The sequence below is a fragment of the Poecilia reticulata genome, linkage group LG14 (assembly GCF_000633615.1).
Source record: "Poecilia reticulata strain Guanapo linkage group LG14, Guppy_female_1.0+MT, whole genome shotgun sequence".
NCBI lineage: Eukaryota > Metazoa > Chordata > Actinopteri > Cyprinodontiformes > Poeciliidae > Poecilia > Poecilia reticulata.
In genome coordinates, this window is record NC_024344.1 from 7,204,592 (window position 1) to 7,232,578 (window position 27,987).

The 27,987-nt window shown below is 39.1% G+C and overlaps 2 protein-coding genes across 2 annotated transcripts; both read right to left on the reverse strand.

The window, feature by feature from the left end:
• Positions 1-3,158: 3,158 nt before the first annotated feature.
• Positions 3,159-17,522, reverse strand: ltn1 (listerin E3 ubiquitin protein ligase 1). The gene is made up of 32 exons (XM_008427169.2): positions 17,364-17,522; positions 16,967-17,173; positions 16,691-16,789; positions 16,045-16,275; positions 15,429-15,481; positions 15,129-15,309; positions 14,819-14,992; positions 13,233-13,423; positions 12,993-13,140; positions 12,650-12,907; positions 12,249-12,560; positions 11,834-12,043; positions 11,701-11,742; positions 11,423-11,612; positions 11,093-11,332; positions 10,853-11,006; positions 10,611-10,761; positions 9,680-9,890; positions 9,437-9,593; positions 9,232-9,345; positions 9,004-9,131; positions 8,788-8,923; positions 8,446-8,590; positions 7,648-7,861; positions 7,159-7,396; positions 6,929-7,006; positions 6,623-6,809; positions 6,363-6,528; positions 5,726-5,946; positions 4,248-4,442; positions 3,958-4,125; positions 3,159-3,870 (listed from the first exon to the last, which is right to left on the reverse strand). Exons 1-32 carry the CDS (start codon positions 17,403-17,405, stop codon positions 3,808-3,810), a joined length of 5,304 nt encoding a protein of 1,767 aa, XP_008425391.1. The 5' UTR covers positions 17,406-17,522; the 3' UTR covers positions 3,159-3,807.
• A 2,233-nt stretch (positions 17,523-19,755) lies between these two features.
• On the reverse strand, positions 19,756-27,601 carry tmem135 (transmembrane protein 135). Its single transcript, XM_008427168.2, has 15 exons — positions 27,367-27,601; positions 25,604-25,731; positions 24,809-24,901; positions 24,633-24,666; positions 24,483-24,548; positions 23,680-23,726; positions 23,258-23,299; positions 23,004-23,165; positions 22,841-22,910; positions 22,563-22,730; positions 22,377-22,440; positions 22,213-22,289; positions 21,326-21,424; positions 21,153-21,220; positions 19,756-20,860 (listed from the first exon to the last, which is right to left on the reverse strand). The coding sequence occupies exons 1-15, from the start codon at positions 27,502-27,504 to the stop codon at positions 20,731-20,733; spliced, it is 1,386 nt and encodes a 461-aa protein (XP_008425390.1). The 5' UTR covers positions 27,505-27,601; the 3' UTR covers positions 19,756-20,730.
• Between the last annotated feature and the right edge of the window lie 386 nt (positions 27,602-27,987).

Consider the following 27,987-nt stretch of genomic DNA (forward strand, 5'->3'; position numbering starts at 1 on the left):
TAAAATAGCCCAGAATGCAAAGCTCCCTGCTTTGTTTTAGGATTGAATTATCTTGATAGATTTGCAGGGCAACAATCAAATTCAGATATTGATTATGCGCTGTGCGGGATTTCAAACATTATTTTATTTTTTTTTTTTTTTTGCTGCATGATGGAGAACATGAGAGGGAGGCACAGAGTAGGAGACCAGCTGCAAAGAGGGAAGCGGAATGACTGTGTGGGATTCAATTCAACGGAACTAATATTAGCAGTTATACTGTTGGGCAAATGTGCTTGTATGGCTCAAAACACACACGCACGCACACATGCACACACACAGTAATTCGAATCCTCTTTCTAGAGATGAGTGGCAGCATGAAATGTTGAGGAGAGGCGTGACCAGGATGCGACTAGCCTCCTACCCTTGCTTTGAATGCTAAAAGGCTCACAAATGGGTTTGGAGGAGTTAAATGAGAACTAACCTGGTCTGGATAATTATCAGGCAACTAAGTTTGCACAAACTGGGCTGTGCAGCCACAGAGGCCAGTGGTCAGAGTGGCTACAGCCAGGATGACTGCTAATTAGCCTGGTGTACTACAGCAGGGTCCCGTGAGTGGCTTAAAATCAAACAGGGGAGGGAACATCTGTAACACTTTCACAGCTACAGTGCCTTCTAAGTGTATTCTTTTTGAATTTTATTTAATAGGCCAGCACAATTTCCAGTGCACAGTTGTGAAGTGGATGAAAAAGATACAAACTTTTTAAAGTTTTTTAGGAATAAAAATCAGAAAAATGCAGCATGGTTTTGTATTAGCATCCTCTCAATCAATATTTTTGTAGGAACACCACACATCCACTGCCTACATCTGCCTATCTTTGCAAGGTTGTGGGTGCTTATCTGCAGTGTTGATTTGGCCAAGAGACAGGGGGCACCCATACCTAAGAAAACATCTAATAGCAAGACAGGCATGAGAGACGGCCAGAGCACCTCGAGAAAACCCACTTATGAATGGAAACAAAAACGTGCAAATTCTGCAACTTAATATTGCTTAAAGTCTTAGAATGACTGCTGGACTTCATCGCAGCATCAGTCATCGGGTAAAAGGCTGGAAACCATCTGAAGAATAAGACCAAACATACACACAACCTACAGGGGAATTTGATCACAAATTACCCTCACATGCATATTTTAGACTCATGGAGGAACTGGAAGTGTCCACAGAAGATCCACATATGAACGTGGGAAACATGGAAACTCCTCCTGTACCAGCCAGGCTTTGGAGCGGCCAACTTCTAACTGTGTGAGGCAAGCAACAGCATCAACTACTGGAGCCGCCTTTCAGCCGGCTCTCCAATGAACTAGTGAACTTCAGACACAAAGAAAACAACATTTAATTTCTAGCATGTCAAAGCTGCAGGATTTTCAAGGAACTTTTTCTGTTAAATTCTTTTGATGAAATGTCCTTTTAATCCACATCTTTATGTACTTACTAAAAAAGTAAAAGTCACAAAAAACAAGCAAACAAAAAGTAAATAAATAATAAATTTGTAATCTTTGAGGGTTCCACTCCCAAAAGCCCAAAAACGATGCCTTTCCTGGCAGCGTAATATGGCCATTGTTGCAGGTAAGTAGTTCTCCTGCAGGCTTCCAGACTTTGTGCGGTAACACTGCCACCTTCTGGTAAGAATTGATTAAGCCTATGCAAAGAATTGGCTTTACACGGGACTGTACTGCATGTAGTTCATAACATTTGCACCAATGCTTAATCAAGCAGATAATGAGCAATAAAACTTGAGGCTATTGATGTGAGTGTTTCTGTCAAAACTCATGAGACAGAGGGAGCCTTCAGTATAAATATTTATGCCTGCCAAACAGATCAATGGCAATTAAAAAGGTTAAGGGCAGATGATGATGAATGTCCGTTGTATGTATTGATAAAATTTGACCACAATAATGAATTACAAATGACACACTTACACACAGGCTTCAGGCAGCAGAGAAAATCAAAGGGATTAATTCATTGATCATGCTTAATCTGTCATAATTAATTCCATAGGAACAACGGTGATGAGAGCAAGTCTCCATTAAGCAGATAAATTATTCAGCAGGAGGACGTGGTGGACCCAAGACAAATGAGCTTGTGGGACCGGTGCAGCAGCCACGGACTAAAGCTAATTACAACCCTTTCTTGGAAACAAGCACAGTTTTTTTTTTTTGATACGCTTATTTGGAAACGTTGCAACAGGAGGTTTAGGCTGGAAGAGGGAAAAGCTTCACCTTGATTTCAGCCAATTTGACTTTATTTTGTCCGTCATGAACAGTCTCAAGCTGTTCATGTCATACATGTTAAATTTACTGAGCACATCTCTCTATGTGAAAGTTTATCAATTAGGGATTTCACTTTTATTTTTTTGGTTCGGATATACTCGTTTTCAACAAATAAAAACCAAAACCAGTGAGTAAATGTGATTTGCAGCTTTTGGAGCCACATTTCTGAATCTAAACTGTTCTCCTTTCTATAACGCAAAGAAGATGCTTTGGATTTTGCTTGTAAACGTTGCTTAGATTTTTTTTATTAAGCCTGCAATAAATTAGAACATCAGTAAAAACTTTATATATTTCAGTTCAAAAGCTATAGATTATCTGCCTAGCTTGTGATATATTTCAGGCATTTATTTCTATGAGCGAAAACCAACAACAAATATTTTTAACACTGAAAGGCATGTTCATGTACCATATATACGGATTCTCAGATCGCCTTTTGCATAAATGATTGCATCACTGTGACATGGAGGCAGACAGTGCAGACTTCCTGTAGCTTTAATAGCAGCCTTCAGCAAACCTGATCTCTCATCTTCCTCTTGAAAAACATCCCTTAGATTGTCAATGGGGGGTTTGGGTTGCAGGCCAATCCAGCCCAGTCAAATCATAATGATTAAATCAGGCAGTGTGGGCAGGTAAAAAGTCCTGCTGGAAAATGAAAACAGTTTCTTTATGAAAGCTCTTCAGCAGAGGGAAGCATGAAATGTTCTAATATCTCTAAGGCTTCTGTAAAAAAAAAAAAAAAAAAAGAAAAGCAATTGAGAGAAAAACAGTTTTATGTCAAAAATTGGTGGAGACGATCCAATATATTGAGACGTATGAGGTGTATTTGTGAAGAATCAGGATGTTTTATCCAATATAATTCAGGATGTTTTATTCAAATTACTTTTCAACATGTACAGTTGGATGTAGGCACAGGGTAAGACACACAAGCCCCAACAATTGTGTGCATTTAGATATTTTATCCTGTTTCCTGCTTCTGACAGATAAAATGTCCCTAATCAGATAGTCGTTTTGCACTCCTAAATATTAGGAAATTTTTCATCAAAAACTGACTTCGATCTACCATTGCATCAACCAGCTTTTCACACGTCGAGCTCTTTTTCATATTTCAAAACTCATTTTACTTCCTGTGATAAATCAAATCAGTTTAATCACAATGTTTTCTGCATGTATGTGGGGGACTCAAAGAACAAACCGCTGCATAACGGGAAAGATAAAAATGATCACAAGAGGGTATTGGTCTTTCACATAAGCAATACAGGGAAAGCACTGCTATATACACACAGTTTGGACATTAACCCACATGTCCGAGTACGGACATATGGGAGGTTCAAATGTGAATAGCTCTAGATTTTTCATAATTTCTCCAGATTGTTTTTAATTACTCGAGTAATCCAACAAATTATACAGCATTTTGGAAAAATTTTGTGATAACATTTTGTATTCGAGCGTCCAGTCGACCAGTCAGAGTCGTCTTCTTTCATCCAAAGCAGACACAGAGGACTAAAAGAAGGTTTCTCTGCAGAGCGGGCAGGTGGACTTGTTGCTGGAAGTGAACCATTTGTACTATGGAAGAAGAGAAAAAGGCAATATCAATGCAGGCTGCCACTGGTTACTTAAAGCACATTCATACTTCAATATCACATGTCTCACCAGACAAGCAGAATGGAACTTCTTCTTGCAGGTACGACAAGCTTTCTTTGGCAGGGAGTAGTTGGAGCCGTGAATAACAGAGAAACAGATCATGCAGTCCTCGATGCCCTCGAAGCGCTTATCGACGTTGTTCTTCCACAGAGCCAGGCCCTCCATTATGCTGCCATTCTAACCGTACAAACAATGTTGTTGTTTTTTACCCTACTAATCCCAGCAAATAAAAATACTCGGCACTTTAAAAACACCTGAGTCTTAAGTGCCTTAAAAGAGTGTATTGATTGTTTTTCCACCTGATGTGTGAGGTAGGTGCTGAGCTGCAGCATCCAGTTCCTCCACTGCTGCACGGCGACGCCCACACGTCTCCCACTCTCCACAGTGATGGAGCCCAGAGGGTAGTTCTGCGGCAGCTGAATCACCAACTCGATGTAGATATCATCCACGGAGTACGTGGCAATCACCTCTCGCGCTGCTGAGCGGGCTTTAACCTGAGGAGACGTGATTAAAAAATATATTTATATGTAGTCTTAATACCATAGGGGGGTCTTCCAGTCAGATAATGAAGCAGCGGATATACAATTAAACACCCAGATCACACTTAATGGACTGACACAAATGAGAGTTCAATAAATTTAACATTATAATGTTGCACCTTCATTAAAGTGCAATGATGCACGACAAAATTTGGTTAATGATTCAACATCACACCTACTGGCAATCAAAAGATGGAAATATTTAACAAGTTTCTTCTAAAAAAAACAAAAAAAAAACATTTAGTTTAGAGTGAAAAAGAACCAAGAAATGAAAGGTGATGGGAATCAGTTATTTTTATTTTGACTAGTGTAGCCATAACGAAGCACTGGGATGCTGGACGCCTTTTGTACAGCATGTCAGCTGCTCATTTAAGTTGCAGAAGAGGACAAGAGACAAAGAAAGGATCACAGAAAGGCTGAAAAAGCCAGTAAATAACGTTAAAATCCTGTTAAACATGTCAACTCTATAATGGTTGTTTTTTTTTTATGGATCACTCACATTCTGCATGAATAATTATTAAAGTTTATGGCAGGCTTTTCATAGAGAGACTAGGAAGTCTAGACGACAAGTCTGGATGAAAATATTCTCAATGCTGTTCTTCATGTTTTTTTGCCCTTAGCAAACTGCATTGTCTAAAATATGTATCAGCAGAGTGTAACTTATAAAATGAGCAATTACACCATGTAACGTTTTCAAAGGTCCGTAGCAAAAAACACTTTTAAAAAGTGACAATTTTAAACTAAACCTAATTTTGGTTTGATGTTCATACATCATGTAGAGATAGTGATCTGATAGTTACCCATTTTTTAACTCAGCATTTTGTTTCCTCCTCTACCTTGAAAAGTAAACTTCAAACTTATGATCAATATGTTTTTGACGCAGTTTATGAAATGTTAAACCAAAACCAAGCAAAAGGGGTTTTAATCTTCCCTAAGACTTTCACATAAAAAAATGCAAAAGCCTGCACCAGAAACTACAAACAATATTCTATATCAAGAGAACACAGCTGACAAATCAAGAAATCTATTCCTGTTAAACATGTATATATAGAAACAGCTTAAACATACCGCTTTCCATTATGACATGAGTGTTTAGCTTACATCTAAACTTGACATTTTAAAACGACTTAAGTCTAGAAAATTACCGTTTCACAGCAGGAACAAATTAAGAGTTTAACAAATGCTTTCTGAAGGCTGTCTTGTTCGGTGTGCAGAGCGCATTTAGCCCGCCAACTTACAGTCATGCTGTCAAACATCTGAGTGCTGTCGTGGACCGAGGAGATCTCCTGGGCCGACAGAACAGGACTGACATATTTACTGGTGAACTTCTCCACGGCAGAGCTCACTCTCTTCTCCTGGCTGTTCCACCACAGACGCACCATGGCAGGCAGGTCCTGCACTGTGCTGTAGTACACACTGCAGGCCAGGTGGGGGAGCTCCCACTCGACGCCAACATTCTCTGTAGTCAATTCACAGCACAGAAAAAATGGAAGAACTCTGCTTTTTTTTATTTTTTATTTACAGACTCGACCGTTAACGTATATGATTGGGCTGAACACACCTGCATGCCACATGTTAAAAATGTTTAGACGTTAAAACTTTGAAAAACGTGGATTTTTCCTTCCACTTAACTATCCTTTACTTTGTATTGCTCTATCACATAAAATCCCAATAAATACATTGAAAGTTGTTGTAACTTGGTGTGAAAAGTGGTGCAAACACATTTGCACAGCATCAGATCTTATTTAATTTGATTTACATATAGTTACACTTAGCAGGATTTTCTGAATTTATGGATGTAGTTTGTTAAAATCTGCAAACATTCAAAGGATAGGAATAGCTTTGCAAGATACTAAAAGTTTCAAAGTGACTTACTGTCAACTGTGAGAAGCAGATTCTCTGTGAAGAAAGTTTTACTCTCCTTTGTCTCTGTCCCCTGGCCCGGGCAAGTCGGGTTCTCAGGCATCAGTTTGAAGAGATGGAGCAGCAGCTTGTTAAGAGAGCAGCTTCTCTTCAGATACTGAGCATAATGGGCACGCAGCTACATAAAAGAAAAAAGTGTGACAGTACATCAAAATCAGCTTCTTTAGTCTTTATAAACCCACTTTTGCAGCAGAAATTAGACAGAGACTCACATGGGAGGGGGAGGATTTGAAAAAAGTAAGGAGTAGTTTCCATGCAAGAAGGTAAGCCAGTATGCAGGAGTATTCCACGCTGAGAGGCTGGACCACTGCAAACTCTCCCACCTGAAGCGCCGCCAGGATGCTGTCACACAACTCTTCACAGGTCGACAGAACGGCCATGAGCGCAGCTGGAGGAGATCTGAGATCAAACACACCACAACTTGACAAATATATACATTTGTTTAAATTTTTTTTTCATTTCTTTCTTTTCAATTATGCATTGTGATGAGGCAACAGAATTTCTCCACTTTCACTTACAGACATGGCTCATCTCTGTCGTCATCAGACTTGTTGTTATCGCCTTCGCCATCACACTCAGGCAGCTGTGGCATCACCCTGCATCCACAAAAAGAAGCTTTTTTTTTAACATTGTGTGCAAAACATCAGCTAACCTGACAGTCAGAACAGAGCACAACAGATCAGACTTACTTCAAGTGTTTTTCTGACAGAATCAAGCAATTCTCACAACAAGAAAGAAAAACTCTTACTTCTCCAGCATGTGGTGAACAGTTATCTGCAAAGGCCTGGCTTTGAACAGCAGCAGGGGACACAGAGTGTTCAGCAGGGTCTGCAGAGGCTCTGGCAGGTTGGTCTTTTGGTCTGCTATAAATCGTGGCGTCAAGGAGTTTTGGTTTAGTTGCTGGACTGGAATGTAAGTCAGAGCCAAACCAAGCGACTGGAGAACAGCCATGGGGAACACGGGGTCATCCGGTTCAGGAAAAGCCTCTGATTGAACCAGAAATAATAAGTGAATAAAGATGTTAAGATTAGGACTGGTACTTATCATATTATTTACAATGTGAGGAAACAGCCTATCCGGATAGAAATCTTATTTAAGAGAAATTTACTCTTATCCATTTCAAATACGTCACATGTAACATTCAAATGTTCATGGAAAATTAAGCGCACCGAGTAGTACCTGAATTATTTTCCAAATACAGTACAATTACTTGCCAACATAAAAGCAACACACGTACCAGTGATTCTCACTGGCAGGGGCAACAGGAGGTTGTAGATTCCCTCTATGAAGAAATCTTTCCATTCGCCAGCCAGCTCTGACGGCAGCTTCTCCAGGACGCCAGAGGACGGCGATGCGAAGAACCGGCTCAGCGTCACGATCAACGCAGAGTTCTCGCACACAAACAGCTGTGCCCAAGGGCTCCACAGACAGCTCACATTCTCACTGGCAGTCTGGGTTTGGATAAAGTTAAAAACTGAGTTATGTTAGCAGCTCAGCCCAGAGAACCTGATGACAGGAGAAGTGTTATTCATGAGCTCCACAAATCTGGTCTACAAGAGATAGAGCATTTGTTAAAGGGAAGACACAAACCATTCATGGAGAAGAAGGTAGTTTAGTCAGATTACAGTAAAATTTAGCTCTTTACTAAAGTATGTAAGACAACTAACAGCCCACAGTGACGCGTGGTGGTGGCAGCATCAGGCTGTGGGCTTGCTTTTATTCAATAAGGACGAGAAAGTTGGTCAGAACTGATGGGAAACTGGAAGGAGTTTAAAACTGAGCAATACTGGGAAGAATCTGTTTGTGGAGCAGAGTAGATGTAAATACATCAAGAAAGTTGGGTTTACAAAGTACAAATTCAGGGGCAGTCAACGGAAATCCACACAAGCCTTTTTCAGTTCCTGTTTTTCTCTGATTCACAATTTTGCACTGCTTTGTATCGGTTTATTATTGAAGTAAAATACATAGAAATGTGTGGTTGTGATGCGATAGAATGTGGAGTGAATAGTTTTGTGAGGCAGAATCTTTGTCTCACCTCCAACCAGGCCAACATGGAGCAGAGCAGAAAGTCCCACTGGTTTCCCCCAAGAACGGCTGGACAGTGAGTCACCAGCCAAGACAAGAATCGAATCATCTCCACGTTAAGGTTCAGCTGCTCAGATGTCGCTTCGGACAAGTCACTGAAATACACAGATGTGGCTAATTTAACATCAGGGGAAGAACTGATCTGTAACAACGTCAGTCGACACATCAGCGTTTTCTATGGTCCTGAAAGCATAAAGTGTCTAATCTACACATTAATTTTGTTTTTTAAAGACATGCTGCAAATCTTGCACATAACAGCAATATCTGCTAGTGTAAAAATTGCTTCAGTTACCAACTAAAGAGAAACCAGTCCTCCCTGCTGTTCCTCCATTCCATCAGAGTGGCAAGGACAGCCTGAATGACCTCCTCTTCTACCGGCGTGTTGGCGTTCAGGCAGCACAGCAGCACTGCCAGACTGCCATAAACATCTGCAACACACAGCCAACAATTACTACTTGCATATATAAATCTATAAGACAGATTCCTGTACAGTGCTATGGTGTCTCACTTTCATCCTCTTGCCAGTTGATTATTCCAGCAGTAGCCAAAGCAATCAGAGTTTCTCTGTCTTCTTTAGCCATAAGTGGGCAGAGCACCTGCAGCGTGCTCAGTTTGCTCAGATTCACTGGGAAAAGACTGGTTAGATAAACTTATTTAGTATAAAACAAAACAAGAGCTACAATTTCACAGCTAAGAATGTTCATGAAAATCAAATACTTTCTTATAAATTACTGACCTGTCTGCACTACCATAAAGTCTTTTTAGAGCTCCCCTGCAAGTGGCTGCCAGGTCGTTGGTGCGGATGTAGTTTTCTAGAGTCAGAGACCACAGACCTCCATCTGTCACGGACCTTATGGTCAGAAAAGGAGAAGAATTTAATCAGAGGATAATATTTAAAATTACTTCTAGAAAAATGAAAGAAAGCCTGAGGTGAATCTGACCTTGAGTAGAGGGTCTCTAGCAGAGATTTCATTGGGACTTTGCTGTGGAGTCCATCTGATAGTCCCCATTCAGCCAGCAGGTTGGGATAAGCAGATGCTACTGGGGGCCGGAAATCGAGCTCCTTACACCACTGCAGCGCATACAACACTTCTGAAACTGTTGAATAGGAACAAACTTATGAAAGCATCAAAAACTGGTAGAAGAAAACGACTTTGTTCTTAACAGAGAGTCCTGTGTTCTACCTGTGCCTGTAAGGTTTGGGAGGAATGAAGAATGTGGCGCCTCCTTTTGGTCAGAAGCTAGAACTGCAGCAGTCTGGGCCACAATTCCCAAGACGGCACAGACACAGAGGTGAGCAGGCAGCCTGTTTGAGTCTCTGAACTTCCACATGTCCTTAGAGGGTTTTTCACAAACTCCTCTGTGACGGTTGGACAGCAAAGGAGATTTGACCCACTGAAGACAACAGGTGAAAAAAAAAAAATGGAGGTACTACATGAATGTTAAATGTTTTCTTTCGGCAGTGCCTTGCAAAGTATTCCTACCCCTCAAATGTTTGTTATTTTGTCACTCTAAGAGGACAAACGTCAATTCATTTTATGGGAATATTATCCAAGACCAGGAAAAATTAGTAAATAAATTTGAAATGGATGAAAAATTACAGTTTCCAACATTTTTACTAAATTCTAAATATGGTGAAATGCATATGTATCAAAACCCTTTTAATCCTATTGGCCTAAAATAAATCTAGTGCAACCAATCATCTTTAGAGGTAACATTACCTATAACACCTTGGTGTAATTTAATCTCGGTGTGAATGCAACTGTTCTTTGAACTGATCAGTCTGTTTAACATTACTCAACAACAGATTAAGTAACGCAGATTGTCTGGAAGAGGGTTAAGGCTTCAGTTGGGCTATAAAATGAAAACATCTGATAGAAAATTGTTCAATTTATCATCTCAAAATGGAAAGAGTAAATCACAAAGATTCCTAAATCGGTCACATAAAATTTCAATAAAATACAATGAAAAGTGAAATTTCTTGCTGTAATGTAGCAGTATGTGAAAAAGTTCATGAGTAGGATTATTTTTGCAAGGCCTCGGTAAAACATTCCCTTTGTAATCACTATACAGATGTTCTTGAATTTTTCCATAGTCAGGTGTGGACTTGCTGACCTGAGGAGACAGGGCGTGTCGGATTCTGGTCCACTCCGTCTGGCTCGGTGTCAGAAGAGCAAAGAATTGGCTGAGGACGACGGGTGCTTCGTCGCCAACGGAGACGACTGTTTCCACTAAGCTTTGGACAGCTCCGACTAAAACCTGCAAGCTAAAACAAAAAAAAATAATAATAATAATAATAATTGAAGATAACACAACAGACCAATTGAAAAAAGTAAGATGCATGTACAAAGATTTACCTTTTAATATCGAGACTGATGGTCAGAAGCTGCTTCATGACCCAGACGGCTGCACTGTGCAGGAAGCCGCCTTGGCGAACCTCGCTTTCACAGTGTTGCACCAGTGTCCTGACTCCAGCTACGCACACTTTCTTCAGCTTATCCAACAGCGATTCTGAAAAGTAATGGCAACATGAATTTGCTCTTTCTTTCTCTCGCAGCTTAATTAGACATTTTTGTGCAATGTGTGTGTGGACCCACCAGACAGCCGAGTGTGTCTTTGATCTTGCGCAGTCAGCTGGAAGACGGTCAGCAGGAGCTCCTCAGCAGAGAGGAGCAGCAGGCAATCCTGGACGGAGCAGAAGAAAGAGGAAGCCACGTCGCAGATGAAGGAGATGAGCGGCTCCATGTTGCCCGCGTCCGACAGACTCTTGGTCTCGGACAGAGTAGTGTGGAGCTTCTCCAGCATTTTCTCCATGTACACCTCCCCAATTAAAGACTCTAAACACATCAAAATGTAAGACAGATTATTGTTTTGTCAAGCACAGAGAAACTCTTTGCAGTATTTCTGCGCAATTTCTCTGGAGTTACCATTGTTGTTGTTCTGAGAGAGAACGAGGCTGATAAGCGTCCAGCTGCTGTTGCTTGCGGGGGTTTTGGGAGCAGACGAGTTGTGCTCCATCCTGCAGAGCTCTTCAGTCAGTCCCAGGAGCTGCTCGCCCAGAACCGAACCTTTCAGCCAGTCCCTGCAGCTTGCCCGAGTCTTGGGATCTTTACATGCCTTCACAAGTTAGAAAACAGAGTCAAGAAGTCTCTCCTAAACAAAAACCACAAACTGGTGTTGAGTCTGATGAAAATTGAACATTTACTCTCTGAATAATTTGCAGGATGATTCTCCACTCTAAACCCATCTAGAAAGAAGAGAAACGGACCATTAAAAACAAGGGGGGGGACAAAAGGTAAAACTTCAGTTGGATGTCAAACAAACGAGGATGAGGTTACCGTTGTGATGTGATTAAGAATGTGTGTGGTCTCCTCCTGGCTGCAGCAGGACAGCGAGCTGAAAACCATCTCCACCAGGTGCTCGGTATCGCTGCGGCCCACCTCCGCCAGCCACACGACCACACGCCTCAGCAGAAACTGAACTGATGGATTTTTCTCCTCCGTCCATTTATCATCTCCAGGTTTAATTTCGTCAAATTCAAGTAAGGTCTGAAATAAGTACAAATGTAAGATAAAATGTATCCTAGTGTGAAGGTAAATACGCCACTTTAGGAGTTCTGGTTTGAACGTATTTACAGACAAAGAGCTGCACAGTCTATAACATTCGAAATGTCATTGTGATATAAATGATTTTGATTAACCAGATTTTGCAGCAGAGAAATCATTGTCAAATGAAAATAGATCTTTGACTTACACTGAAAATCCTGGGCGTGTGGAAAGACTGCAGGAGAAGGGACAGAAAAACAAGATGTTTCTCTGAGTTTTTCTCATTCACATGCACGAGGCACAGCTGAGCCAGCTGGCACACGGCGTCTTCAAAATGCTGAGTCTGTAGGGACCCAAACGCCTTCTCCTGCACAGGCTCCGACACAGCCTGCGCAAACTTTTCGACTCCCTCTCCCTGAATGACTGATTTCTCTTCCTCTTCTGTCTTCGTGAGACACATCCTGACAGATTTCTTCTTCTGGGTTTGTTTTTTCCTTATTCTCTCAGGATTACGCATGACCTGGAGAGATTCGAGAGGGAAAACAACTAGCTCTTATTTCAAATATGTTTTACTTGATACATTTCGCTAAAGCACAAAAGTAAACTCACCTGCAGCAAAGTGGCTACGCCTTCCAAAGCCTGAAGATCAACGTCCTCGTCGTCGACAAAACGCACGCACAGGAGACAGAGTTCCTCCCAGAAGTCAGCTAGCAGTCTCTTGAAGACGTCCTTGTTGTTATTTTCCTCGCCTTCACCGTGTAATCCCGCCCTCTTCTCCCAGGAAATGAGCATTTCGGTGATCAGCAGGAAAAGAGGCCCATTTTGAAGGGAAGAATTTCTAATAGCCTTTTCTATCAAAGGTAGGAGCTGCAGAAATAGAGCAAAACACTGTTAAGAAACATCTGAGAGTCAGGAAATGTTGGGAAAATTTGGCATGACAGCATGATCACACCTGCTGGGAAATGAGCATGCTCCTTATTTTCTCCTGAGGCTGCTCGTCCCCGGCGTTCTGCATCATGCTGTACCTCAAGCACTCAACGAAAGACGTCACTATGACTGCGCTCTCCGACGGGCTCGTCACCGCACGCTCGCTGGACAGGCTGACCGACACAAAACACGCAGAAATGCAGGAATAGCGTTTGGAAAATGCACATCGGATAACTCTTCACGTATAAAAACACAAACAAGTTACCCTTGCAGGAATGCGGTGTAAAAAGTGGTGTAGAAGTCCAAGTCAGGATGGGTGATTTGCTGCGGCAGTTTACTGAGGAGAGGCATGAGATTCGGATGCAGCCCTTTAGCCATGCCTTTACCTCCTTCTTTCAACAGAGCCCAGAGTTTAGGAAGAAAACCTTTCTTGGCATTTACATGTGTCCAACAATCCTGAAACATTTAACAGAAGATTAAGAAATCACACAGAAGAAATTGTAGATTTGAAAGAAAATGGAAAATGAGACGCATTGCGTGAAAAGCTAAATTTATCCAGAATTGAGTTGCGTTGAGAACCGCTTCAAGAAAAACTATTTGTTTTCTGTATTCATCAGGTTCTCACCTTATTGAGGAGGAATTCTGACTCGCTTTTTTCTAATTGTTTTTTTTTACACGACTCTCTTCAAGATTCCAGTCTTGATCTTGATTTTGTTTTATTTCCCCAACCTCCTCTGTTGTTTGGAACAGAAAGATCTGATGTCTTCAGGACTGTTTGATGACCCAGTTTGGTTCAAGCTTTAGCCATCTCAAAATTCCCACTAGAATATTTTGCAAGAAGATTTCATAGTGGTCTCAATAGCCTCTTTCACCACAGTGTTGTTGTACAGACAGAAACACAAGACCCTCTTTATGCTCCTTCTGGCTGTTCAGAAATCAGCATATTAAGCCAAATATGTCCTGCATAGGAAGCATCTATCAAACATCTCCAAGTCTTTTGGGGGAAAAAACATTCGACATGTTTTTGTGCCTCAAAAGAATTTTTACTCATTATCTTGGAATTTTTAACAGTCAATACTAGAGAAGTTCAGTCCCTATGGTTTCACTATTAAAACCATCTCTGCACAATTTAGTGTGATCCGTTAAATACATTTTAATGGCGAGACAGACCTGAAGTATTTAGTGAAAGGAGCTAATGCCTGCAACAGGCCCATGTCTGGGATTTTTGAGGCTGCATAACAAACCCAAATCATCACACCTACACCCCACATGCGTAACAGCCAGTATGAGCTGTCAAAAGCTCTACTTGTCTACACTGAAGTCCAGTAGTTCCTTCAACTGCAGCTTTGCAAATTGAGTCATGCTGCCATTTTATTTGAAGACTAAAGAGATATTCTTCTGGCTTCCAAACAAGTCAAAAGCTGAGTCAGTTTTTTCTAGTAGTATTGTCCTGAAATGTAGCATGTAACATACCAACTCAGTCCTGTAAACATCGAGGTGCAGTTTTTGGGTTTATTGCACATGGCAAGTGCTAATGGCAAGTACTAAAAAGTTTAGCAATACGCAAGTGATTTTCACTCAGAAATATCTCTGCTTTGTTTCCTGGTATCAAAACAGGGAATAATATCTTTTCACCTGATCTACCAATAAACATCTAGAATTATCTTTGATTTACCTACTGACTTCACAATTTTAGACAACATATAAACATATATTAGATGCTACTCTGCTCCAACAGAACTGATTCAGCTAGTCAGGAGCATCGCAGCAGAGGAACCCCTACAACATGCAGGACAGTGGGCTCTGAGGAAGCAGGGTTGGGACCCTCTGGAACAGGTCGTTCAAACTTACAGGAATAGTGGACACAACATGAAGAACTGCCTCCCACACGTGAGGAAGCACAACAGGGTCTGTGTCATCAATACTGAGGAGAACAGCAGGGCAGAGTCGTGCCGCTTCGCTCTGAACCAGATCTGGTGTGAATTCACACAGAGCACACAGCATCTCAAAAAAGGCTCCTCTGACCTGTGGAGCAACACACGGGGTTACTGCAACTCAGTAATGACTGACAGGGAGTTGCTGTAGTAACAAGGGCCAACGAAGCAAATGTTTCTTGTTCGAATCTTCTCGCTTTGAATGTAAATGTCGTTTAAATGCACACCTGTGGCGTCTTGTGCTTGCTGTATTTCCAGAACTTCCCAGAGTTAACCAGTGGAGCTAATCTTTGCTGCAGTGCGGCCCTGTCATCCTGAAGCAGTAAGGAAAGTAGCCTCTTCACCCCCAACAGCGAGCTGGTCAACATGCGAACATATTTGGTTTCTCTTTCCTCTTCTGTCACACTTCTGTTGAACAAGAGAAACCTGTGCCTCAGTAAATCTTTCTCTCAAAAATGTATCATTAGTGCACACACACAGAAAAGGAATAGACAGAAGCTAAGATTAAGTAAAGGTTTTTAACATACTGTGAATCACTGAGAGTGTCTGCGGTTTCCTTTAATAGAACATCTTGAAGCACCTGCAACACAGTCATAACATTATATGTGTCTTAGGACCTTTAGAAATGTCTTGTCACATCACAACCACAAACTTCAGCATTTTTATTTTGATTTTATGAGGGACCAATGCAAAGTAATGCATTTTTGTAAAGAACATTTTTTACAAATAAATATATGGATGACATGCATTTGTATTCAGCTAATTTTCCTGTCATAGCTTTCAAAAATAAAGTCCATGAAAGCAACTGCCTTCCGTAATGATTAATTAGTAAACTGAGACCACCTGTGTGAAATATAATCAGTGTAAATACTGATGGATGCAGGCAAATACAGGAAAATCATGTTGACTCAGTCATGTGTTAGAATGGTGTAGTCAAAGTTCAGCTCTAAATAAAATTCTGTGACAAGAAAATATCTTTAAACTCTGTTATGCACATAAAACCGAAACAAAATACACTGATGTTTGCAGTTGCAAAATGATATGAAAACTTTTAAGAGTAGGGATATTTCTGCAATGTACCACTTCTGCGTATTTTAGCACAAGAATCCACATTTCTGCAGAAAAGCCAACATGTCCACTCACAGTAAGGATCTCGTCCTTGCAGAAGCTGAGAGCTTCAGGTTGTTTAGCAGGTGAGAACGCAGCCTGGAAGGCCTGGCAGGCAGCAGAGGCTGCGGGTGTGTAAGTGTCGCACTGCGATAGAATCCAGTGGCCCATCAAACTCTTCAGAAAGGGGGCCAGGCTGCGACGCACTTTTAGCACCAGCTGTTCAAAAGCTTGCTGAGTGGCCTCCCTGATACGGCGGTCATGGTCCTGACACATAAAATGAGAAACAAAGAAACACTTTAATGCATGATTGGAAAATGAATTATTTCAACTATTAAAAAAAATTTGAGACCAAGACCAACTGAGGGTCAAGGGTGTAAGAAAATGGATGATGGATGGATGGACCAATATCTATTTTATTAAGGATTAAAATGAGAATAAAATGTGCTGTTACACTATTAGTTACATTTATGCATCACATCATGTCTCACATGCATCACAGTACACACTTAATTGCTGTGCGTATAAATCAAAGATATAGTTATTTTGTTTTAAAGCTTAATGAATAGAAAAACAAATGGCCAACTTTCATCACTGGCAGATCGGTTTATCAAATTACATCATGTAAAGTGACTATGCTTAATGGATAACTGTGTGAATGTCAGGTGAATTAACAACTTACCACTGATATCTTGCAGTAAATTCTTGGCCAGTATGGCAGAACTCCCTTCACCTCTTCTGCATCCCGTTCCTGACACATGGCCCCAAAGTCCTGCACTGCCTGGGAAGAACAAGCTTATTAAACACACTCAACGATACGAGCTCGAAGGTGATGTTTTTACTCCTAATTTTTTACAAAGAAAACAACATATTTCGCTTACAAGTTTACAAGAGCATCAAATATGCATATGCCTGATTCTACAGATTAACATTCAGAACAGATCCAGATCAAGCTCACTTTCAGTCTGGTGACAACATCCCTCTTTGAGAGTTTCCTCAGCACTAGGCGGAAATCAGCATCCACCAGGTTGTCTATTTCCTCCGCTCCGTGGACAGCGGGGACATAACTCAGCTCAGAAGTAACCGTGGTGTCGAAGCCCACGAAGCCCGGGATGGCACCCCCTTCCCGGGCCAGAACCTCCGCAGCTCGGCCGCTGCTGGACGGCTAATAACAGGAAACAATACGTGATTTCACACAGCAACGGAGGTAATAAAAATACGCCTGATGGTCAGTTTATGGTCATCAAACAGTTTAAACATGCGTCGTTTTAGCTGAAACCACGAAGTTTATATTAGCTCGTGTTAGCTCGATTTGTACCGTCAACGCTGTTTCACAGATATTGGTGGTGGCTTACCCGAACATTTCCTTTTGTTCGTTGTTTGTTCTTTCCCCCCATGATGATCTTCCTACATTTGAACTCTATAACTTAAGACAAATGTGTTCTTACTAGCCATCACATAGGGACCTCAACTCGGAAGTGACCAAAACCATCTCAGTCCTACGTCACTATAGACCTTAACATATTTAAAGCAACAAGTTGAGAAAATAGTCCCTCTCCTCGCTTTCTGTATGAAACAGAATATGTTCAAATGATTAATGATAACCTGGCATGTTGTAAATATTGAATGCCGCACCGAAATAATTAACATAATAGAATTTTGTTGAGTTGTTTGATTTTTATTTCTTAAAAATGTAAATTCCGATGTTCCCGAACGCAGCAAACGAAACAAAATCACGTGACTGCTGATTTCCTTTCAATTTTTTTCAAAATAAAGCAACATCCGGAAAAGTAATTGAGAAAAAGAGCTCAAAGATGACAAGTCAAAGATTTGCAAAAGAGCCCTGTGATGAAGTTCTATCAAACTAACAATTAGAAGTAATGATAAAACTGGCACCAGTTTCACAGGTAGCAAGTGTTCTGACCTAAATAATTATACAAATTAGAATTATCACACGTAGTCAACTTATTTTCTGGGTTACTTCTGAGTCAATACAATTTTTAATACAACTAAATTATAACCAAAAAGCATTTTTCAAAATTATACTGAACTGTACTTATTACATCACACTGCAGTCCAATTTCTGTATAATTGAAATCTACTGAATATTTTAACCTAACAATTAATGTAAAACCACACACTGGTGTAAAAACAAAATTATGTAAACACTGTTTATAATCTACACACACATAATCAGTACAATTAAAAAAAAAACAAGTCCTGAATTTGGATTAAGAATCATTTTAATATAAACCCTCTTTAGATGAATAAATTCCTAAAACAATTACAATGTAACTATCAACAGTATATTTACTTAAAATTTCACACTTCATACAATCTCACATTTAATGTGTATATATATATATATATATATATATATATATATACTTCCTAAGCACTTGTCATATTTATGGATTCTAGCAGAGGTCAGGTGCATCTCAAGCTGAGCTGCATTCAAGTGATTGCATAATTTAACATAAACAAACTGGCATTTCAAATAACTTCCATAAATATGTGTGCAAGATTTCACAAACTATATAACCCTCCATTGAAAGAAAATTTTAACGATGACAATCTCCTTTAAAGTGAGCTTGTTTTTCACTCTACAAGGAACAAAATCATTTAAGCATCTGTGTCGCTGTTCAAAAAGAAAAGAAAACTATTGTGCTCTGTGATATTTTTCAATTTCTCCAAATTCTTGGTTGTGGCATTCAGTTGTTGGGTGAAGGTAGTTTGAACAAAAATCTACATTAAAAATTTAATTCAGCATTGGATTTGTGCAAAAATGATTTTGCCAGTAACAAATAACATTCTGAAAACGCCTTTGATCACAATTTGAAATGTGAATTATATCCAAGTCTAATCAAATATTAATCCTTTAACTATGAAAAAGCAATACAATTGTAGGCAGGTGATCAGTAAATTTCAGACACTCCTTACAATATACATAAAACCCACCTCCTACCATTCCTATGCTGCAAAAGTATGGTAGAATAATCTCATTTGACTGCAGGGTGACTAAGTATTTCAATAAATAGAACACATTGGTATATAGACAGACTTCCACAGGCACGTTTCTAAACATAGTATTACCAGTTAAATTTTGTTGAGAAAAAGAGACAGATTCCACTCAGTAAGTACAACAATCACAGGCAGCGTTACTATTCCTTTCTTGGTTAGAATTAATGTCATTGTATGCATTTCTATCGTGAAATTATGTTGATAACATCTAAAGGTTTTTGTTTTTATCTCAGGCATATGTAAATGTGATCCAGTTTACAGGAAACGAACATTGACTGAAAAAAAAAATTATATATCATACTCTGAGGGAAACTGAGTGTATTCGTACTCTAGATGAAGCATCTCAAACGTTCTGGCGACACTAAACCGCATTCAAAAATATTTTTCTCTTCTAAACTGCTGAAAAAACATTCATTTCCTACGGCTGGCTAACATGTAGATATTTAATAAATATGTCTGCGATCTTTGTTAAACTAATTATGAAGAAATGATCTGATTCGTTATTTTTGGCTGGAACAAAAGAAATTATATTAAATGTTCATGCATCACCTTCCATTACTCGTTCTTGTCTAAAAACAGAAAATATCTGGTCCAGGAAAATAAAACATGCTAACTGGTGATGCACCGTTTGGTCTTTGACCTTTGGTGGCTCAGAAAAAGATTTTCATGAAAAAAAAACCTCTCAGCTCAACATACGTACACTCACACCAGTACCTAACAAAGAACTTACTTTTTCCATATTTTATTCACAGTCTTTGCTTTCCATCCCTTATCTGAACAAAACCAATGAAACAATGTCACAAAGAACAGAATGGTGACTTAAAACTGAAAGACATGACTGAAAACTGAACGAGTGTGTTTTTTTATGCAGTAAACTAAAACTGCTAATATCATAAGTCCTCCTGAATAAAGAGCTGAACGTTGGAGGCCATAGTGAAACTGAGATTATTTACATCACTCTAGTTTACATTTTAGCACAAATTGTATTTCCTGTCAAACAAAACCATAGCTTTAGTCATTTCCTTGTTGAGTAGGTTGGAAATAAATGTCTCCTTTATTTTAACTTGAAATTTCATAGATCAGACAAGATCAGATTTTCTGAAACGGTTAAAATATATTAAGAGGACACCTCTGGTGTTTTAAAGTATTTGTTTACGATCTTGTTATATTTAAATGTGATGCAAGGATTAGTTTAGCAGACTTTTACTAGATTTCTTTTATTAGTTATAAGTTTTTTTTACATTTTTCTTTTATATGCAGTCTTTTTGCCAGAATGGAACAACCAATGAATTTATAGCAATTTATTAACTGAAGACTGATTATCAGTAGGTTTGAAGGTTATCTAATGTGGGCCTGGACTTCTACTCAGAAAAGAAAAGGGCTTCTTTGTGAGATTTCTGCTTTGCTCAGTTTAGTTACACTAGAATTTTTTTAAACTAAATGATATGTTTTGAAAGTAATTATGGATCTTTATATATTTTTCCCAGCTACCTGCAAGTGTTCAGTCACTGTCAGTATGCTTACTTGTGCTGCTTCACAAACGAAAGTCACAATGTCCTGCTTTGACCCAATCTTCAGGTTTTGAATCGCTACAATATTTCTTCTTCTCAGGTATGTCACCATTACAAAGCCTTAAGTAACTCTGATGGTCCACTTTCTCTTGTCGTTTCTTTTGTCTTATCTCAAGACTTTTGCCTCAAGTCACCCAAGCTTAGCGTCCCCTCCAGGTGGAAGCACAGTCCGGCTGATTAGCGAGGGTCCAAACCCTTTAAAATTCCTGGACGCCTCTGTCCCAAACACGTCGAGCAGCTCTCGATTCATCAGGGCAAATCTAGGAACAGAGACACGGAATAGTCCTTAATCACCATAAGAACAGAATAAAGTCCAATGATTGAGTCATTTAGTAACCAACTAATTCACCCGTACTACAATTTTATGCCCCTCACTGTTGATGTTTGAAATAGTTAGCTTAAGATAATTTGATTGCTGTTTAACAAATTAATCATCGTGATAAAAATCCATAGTTTTTTATCTGATTTAATCTTTTTTTTTAGGGACAAACACAATATACTTGTGTAATAAGCAAAAGCAACCGTTCAGGTCTTTAGAGCATATGATCATACCTGCCCTGTGTTAAGCGCAGCAGGAACTTCCAGTATGAAGGTCTGAGGTTCTGCACTTCCATTACTGCCTGTGGAAATGTCATGAGCCAGACATATCCTTAGTCAGCAGAAAAAACTGCACATGAAGCATGTTCATGTCAGTACCTGGGTGTTTTTGTTACAAAGCTACTTACAGCATGGAAACAGATAGCAGTGGAGATGGCATAAATAACCGTATCTGCGTGTGGAAAGTAAGGGAACCGGCCTGCTTCAATGCCTTTGAAGTACATGGTCTAAAAAGAGAGATAACATGTGGTTAGTGATAAAACAAGCCTAATTCAGAAAAACCTGGATTAGTCAACACTGCATATGAACTACAATCATTAAAATATGTCAGCTCGACACAATTTTTAAATAACTGTCAGGAAAAGAAATTTGAAACCTGTGCTACTACTAATGTGATTTTTCAGCTGGTTTAACCATCAACCTTTTTGTTATTACATAACTCAATCATTATATGTTAACATAGCAGGTGATCTGAGTTCCACAGCTTTAGTTTTATATCGTCTAATTGAAAGACTTGAGCAAGTTTGTGTTCATGAATGCTGTTTTATCTTACCAAGTCATATTATAGATTGTACAACAACAACATTTATGAATACTTATAACACCATAGACCTGCTGATTCAACATCAGCCACAAGCTGAATCTTTTTTTTTTTTCTTACAGGAAGTTGACGTGCTTGATTTACATGATAGCAGCTGGTTGGAAACTTATAACTGGTTTGGGTAGAAACACATTTTTGGTTAAAATCCAGTTGTAAACAGATGAAACAGAAACAAATTAGTTGGACATAATCAGTGACCCAAAACCTGCAAGATAATCAACTCTCAAAAAATAGGGACATGAAATAAAACTTTTTTAGATTAACTTTATAGTTTCTTTTTAGCTTAGATTTGTGCTTGCATGCAGTTTATTCACTGTTAACAGTTTCTGCATCCTTGAGATTCGATCACCATAACTAGAGACATTTATTTCTATGACAAAGTGTGAGGCTGCTTTAAGATGCGGTGTGATTTACCTCCACCAACTTAGAGAAGAGGTACATGGTTATGCTTGTGCTTTTGTAGAAGAACATCGAGATACCAGCCAGGAAGCCTGAAAGGACACAAAAGAGAGGGTTTAAGGGACAGCTGTGAACAGAACAAAATCCCACAGAAGATTGCTCTGCAGGGTTTTTCTTACCAGCTATCAGTGCATGAAGTTCATCATCAATATTACGCAGCCAGCGCAACAAGCAGCTCGTTCCCTAAAAAGACAAGGCAGAACACTCTGATGACTCCAGGAGAATGGAAAGAGAATATGAAAGCACAGAAACATGTAATATGCATAAAAGTTAAAGAAATAGAAGAACATAGAGTACACACACACCTTATAAATACTGACAAAAGAGCCTAGAAAGGCCCCCAGCTGGAAGTTCTCTTTGTTGTAGAAGACAGAAGGCAGCCGAGATGGTTTGGAGAACATCTGCCTGAATGCTGAGGGCACTTTGAGACAACACTGGATAAGATAGCCAATACTGAACATCCTGACGAAACCCTGAGGGGACAATGATGGAACATCAGCATTACTACTATCGAATTTGCATATACAGTATATTCAAAGCACGTTACATCCATTGTTTAAGGAAAACAGGTAAGAAGCCTTACTTTAACACAGTAGGAAATGCAGTTATCCTGGTAATGTTTACAACATCTGTGTCTTGGACCATGTTTGCATCTGGATCATGAAAAATACAAACAAGTTAGTACTTGCTGTTAACTACTACTGAGGTATTTGTTTTTCTGACGTAGAAATGCTTTTGATTCTCACATTGATTCCAGCAGCTTCCTGGTGTAGGCGATCAGAGATTTCCTCTTGTGGTCGACTTTTTCTGCTGAGACCTGTGAGTGTTCGGTCTCTATGGCAGCTGGCGTGTCAACAGAGTCTGCCATGTTAGAGTGAGTTGGAATCTCTTCTTTCCCAATAATGAATCTGTAATAGAACACAAACTCAAACTTATCAGACTCATCAAAACACTTCTGGCATTTGAACCTGAAGTATAAACAAAATGAGAGCTGACTTACTTTAGTGCAGAAAATGCGAAGCCCTTAAGGCCGTCGTTGCTTCTGCAAAATAAAACCAAGTTCAACTCAAACTATTAAAGTGATTTTTTTTCTTCTTTTTTTACACCCAAAGTTTTTTTAAAAAGTATTCAGAGAGCTTGATCCATTTCAAACTGTGTGTGAATGCATGTGTGTCTGTTGGTAGTTTCATACTATCTAAGACCTACATTTATTTTATTGGGATTTTACGTGACAGACCAACACAAAGTAGAGCAGAAGAGTGAGGTAGAGGGAGAATGATACCAGGTTTTTGTTTTCTTCTTCAAATTCAATTCTGAAAAGTGTGGCATACATTTGTCTTCAGCCCTTCTGAACAAATACTTTTTTTATGCTTAACAATAGTTTAAGTGTTATTCACAATATGTTGAATGCAACACTCTTACCTGAAGAGAAACATGAAGATTGATGCAGTTATGCAGAACAAGAGCACCTGATTGGGAGCAGCATGAAAAATAAAATCAGGACTATAAGAGGAAATATTTCTTTTGTCATTTGAACACGTCAACACCATGATGATATCAGTTTAGATATACAGTTTAAGTGGTAAGACAATACTTCCTCAGTACTAGTAATATCTTCACACAGATCAAAACTAAGATTGCACAATTTATCACAGCTATATTGTCACTGCAGTATCAGTGACAATATACAATGGACTCCAAATGTTACGACCATACATTTTATACTAATGTAATATCTAGTTCATAGGGGTCCAGCACCAGTCCTGCCAGCTTTAGCTCCAACACAGCAGATTCAAATAGTCCAACGATTTCCTAAACATGTCAAAGTTCTGCAGAGATCTGCTAATGAACCATCATTTGATTCAGGTGTGTTGAGGCAGGAAAAGAGTTATAACACGCCGTTCCTTGAGGACTGACTTTGTGCACCACGGATGAAGCCAGTTAGAGCCTCATGGCAGCAGATCCTGACAGAGGGAAACAAATGACGCTGCTAAAGGTCACAGAGTGTAGGAAGCAAAGATGACAACGAGAGGAAAGAAAATAGGCACATTTCAAGTGACATGTCTCAATTTTTACCAATAACATAACATTGCAAAATTCCCTAATATTTTGCAAACAAAATCTGTTTTCATATTTGATTTCAAAATAGGAATTCATGCAGGGTGTTTTGCTTGCTGTGCTGTATTTCCTGCAATATATTTAATCATAAAGAGGCTTTATCTCACCTCTCCGTGTCTAATGGGCTTGACGATGCCTCGTGTCACTGCCATGCGGAACAAAGTCTCACTGGCCTGGCAAAAAAACAAATTAAAAATCAACTAATAAATATAAATGCACATATGAGACAGATAATTTGCAACTGAACAGAATCTTACAAGATTTGCCATGTATATTGTCAGCAGACCTCTCCTAGAAAGAAAAGACAGCAATAAAATAAGGAAATATAAATTATTATAATTCAAACCATCCAGAAACCTAGGGCCAAAAATATACATTATTCTCAATGGCAAAAATATGCAATAAAAATGTTAGAAAAGGACAAAAATCTCACCTGCTCTTCCTCTCCAGAAGGATGGCGATGTAGGAGGCCGGCAAAGCTGCCCCAAACCCTGAGGACCATGGGTAAAACCCTCCAAGCAATTTCCTAAAGTGAGACAAACACTTTCACTTTGAAAAATGCCAATACAGTCCAGGAAATTCACAAAATTACCTCTGTTTATTGGGGTCTGATATCCCACTTAGTTTAAACCTAGATATATTTTCTGCAAAGCCTTTGGGTGGAATTCGAAAGGAAACACTTCAGATCACTTTTACTCACATCTCCTCTTAATTTGGGAGTTTAATGCAAAATTGGATTAATATATGTGTGGAATATGATGAGGTCTAAGGTTGAACTTCTCAGGACACAAAATGTCTTTTTTAACTCAGGATCAAACTGTAAACTTTTTCTTTCTGACAATACACTGTAATTTATGGACCTCACAAGTACTGTTTGTGCGTTGTAGGTACCATCAAAAGGAGAGTTTAATAATAAAATTTTTTGTCTGATTTTCTGAAAACATTAAAGTGACTTTTAGACTGTATTTGTTGAAAACAAGCAAGGTTGTAATTATAATTAAAAATGTAGGCATGCTTGGATAGTAATCAAAGAAAACAATCTTCTGAGATCTGACTTCAGATTAAAACTGTCAACAGGTATTTATTAAATTCTGCAGACATGTAGACATGAAAAATGTATTTTAAAAAAACTTAAAGCTGGTTTGAAAAACTAATTCACCTCACAGCAGCACTTCTAAAATGTCACTTCCAGATTGCAGGACCTTTTCCATTTGCTAGAACTACTAACCTGAGAATGCAGAAGAAAACAATGAAGAGACTTCCATTGGTAGTTAGGAAAGAGGTAGACCACAGGATCTCAGGGAGAAGCCTCTTTAAATAATAATCCTTCTTCTTTCTCCGTAGAACTGCTGCTATCTGCAATACGCAGTCAGACAGTAGTCACTGTGTTTGCAGGGCTCAATTTGAGAGAAGTTATGCTTAAGTAATTAACATATACTGAGCAGCAAAAAACGTTTATGTTCTGTGGTTTACTTGTTCAGCACTGCTCTCAAAAATCATAAGAAGATGCGATGTGACTTCTGATATTTATCACAGTGCTGAATTCAATACTAATTTCACTGTCGATGGGCATCCGAAATAAAATCAAGGTAATTTTATTTATAGCATCTTAAGCTAACGCTGTCTATTTTCAATGTGAAGACGCAATGCAACCCTGCAAAGAATTCAACAGAACATTTGCCTCCTTCTTTAAAATTGCTAAATTGCTAAGCTAAATCTGCAACTATTTCACCACCATATTTTTTTTCTGTTGGTGTTGAAGGTAAGATGTGGATACCTTAGAAATGCGGCCAAATTTCATTACAAAGTCATATTAAAAGAACAGAACATATGTGCATGAACTTGCAGAAAAACAGCCTGATTTAAGGAGATCAGACTGCATTTATGAATAAGACATGTTTCAGTTTATATCAATACACATAATCTAAAGAGCAAAATGACAACGTTTAACTTTAATACTCTAGATATTATTTTAACAACAGAAATAATTGTTGCTCCTTGATTTAATTATATTATTTATGCTCCACGTAGATTTTTTGTGCAAATCTCAAATCATGGCATTCTTAATCAAAGTTATCATATTGTGAGAAGTTCATACGGGCCTATTCAAAAAGTATGTTTCAAAAAAGGCCTGCTATTCTTGTAGTTAGTTTACATATTTGCTTCCCTACAGTCGTACTTTGCTCAGTCAAGGCAAACATGGTCGTATTTTTATTGGTGCTTAAATAATGAAAGTGACCTTGTGTGTTTTAACCAGTGCTTAAGTGAAAGTGACATTGCATGTGCAGCTTTGAGTTAAACCTTAGTTTACATTGGTTCAGAATAAAACATTTCTCACAAGTTAGCATTGAAATACCTAAAATGTATATTTTTCTCAGGGTCCAGACAAAAAAACACACAGTTCTACATGAAGACTTTAAAGGGAAAATCTGTAACAGAGCTTTTTGGTTATAAAGTGTTCTGTGGTTCAGTCTCTGATTCTATGAATACTGTATGTACAACCTGGGCCGGAGGGGGAATGTGACATTGTAGTTACAGGCACTGAAATATAAATGCATCACAACCCTATTTCTACCAGCCAGCGTACAATGGCATCTGAGTCATGCCATGGTTGTAAATATTATTAGATAATGTCAATGAAAAAGAGAGTTTAACGATACAGAATACTGAATGCCTCTGAATATTTTTCTAGCATCAGCAAAAACGTTTTAGAGTTTGCGAGATAAGACAAAGCTTACTCTGAACTAACACAAAACTCCTGACGCAGAAAACTTGCTGTAACTCTCCTCCTGTTTATGACGTTCAGTAAAGAACAACTGACGGGTTTCATTAGGCTAGCTTCTCTTTGTCCTCCTACAGGACTTGAACTTGCACCTCAATTGTAGCATTAGCTAATCCGTAGTGTCTTTCTCACAGCAACTATGCTCACTCGGTTAGCTAGACAACTTTACTTAGCTACCAGTGTACGGACAGAGACTCAAAGCAACTTACCAGGTAAAGAGGGGCGTAAATTTTGAAGGACACCTCCAGAGCCCCCTTAGTTATGTCTGCGGCAGACTGCACACACGACGGGTGCCAGGTATGACCGACCTCGTAGCAGCTGTGTGGTATCTTACTTAAAGCAGCCATGACTGTGAGGCTGAACAGAAACACACTCTGTTGCGAGGGCGGCAGCACAAACGCGGTGGGGGGGACACGCGCACCATGGGCCCAACGCTGTCCGTGCACGTATGCTGCGTTCACGTTGCCCCGGAAATTAGAGCTTATCGTCAATTACGGGTTTCAGAGAGCTGTTTTTTGTGTTCACTTATCCTGATTTAAATTTGTCAGTTGTCAAAATATGTACTGAATAAAGAAATTTTAGTTTTAAGGTCAAATTAGAGGATTTTTTTTTATTATAGACCAAGGAAAAAATACACTTAAGAGTACACTTTATTGAGTAAAATAAGGTGAGTTGAGCTTTCCAATATTTAAGAAAAATATAAAAGCAATCCACGCAAACAAATGGAAAACAAATAAATATGACATAATACATAGAAAAATGGCTCTAGTTTTTAAAAAGTGAGTACATTGCACAAAAATAAGAATAACTTCTAAAACTAGCCTTTCATT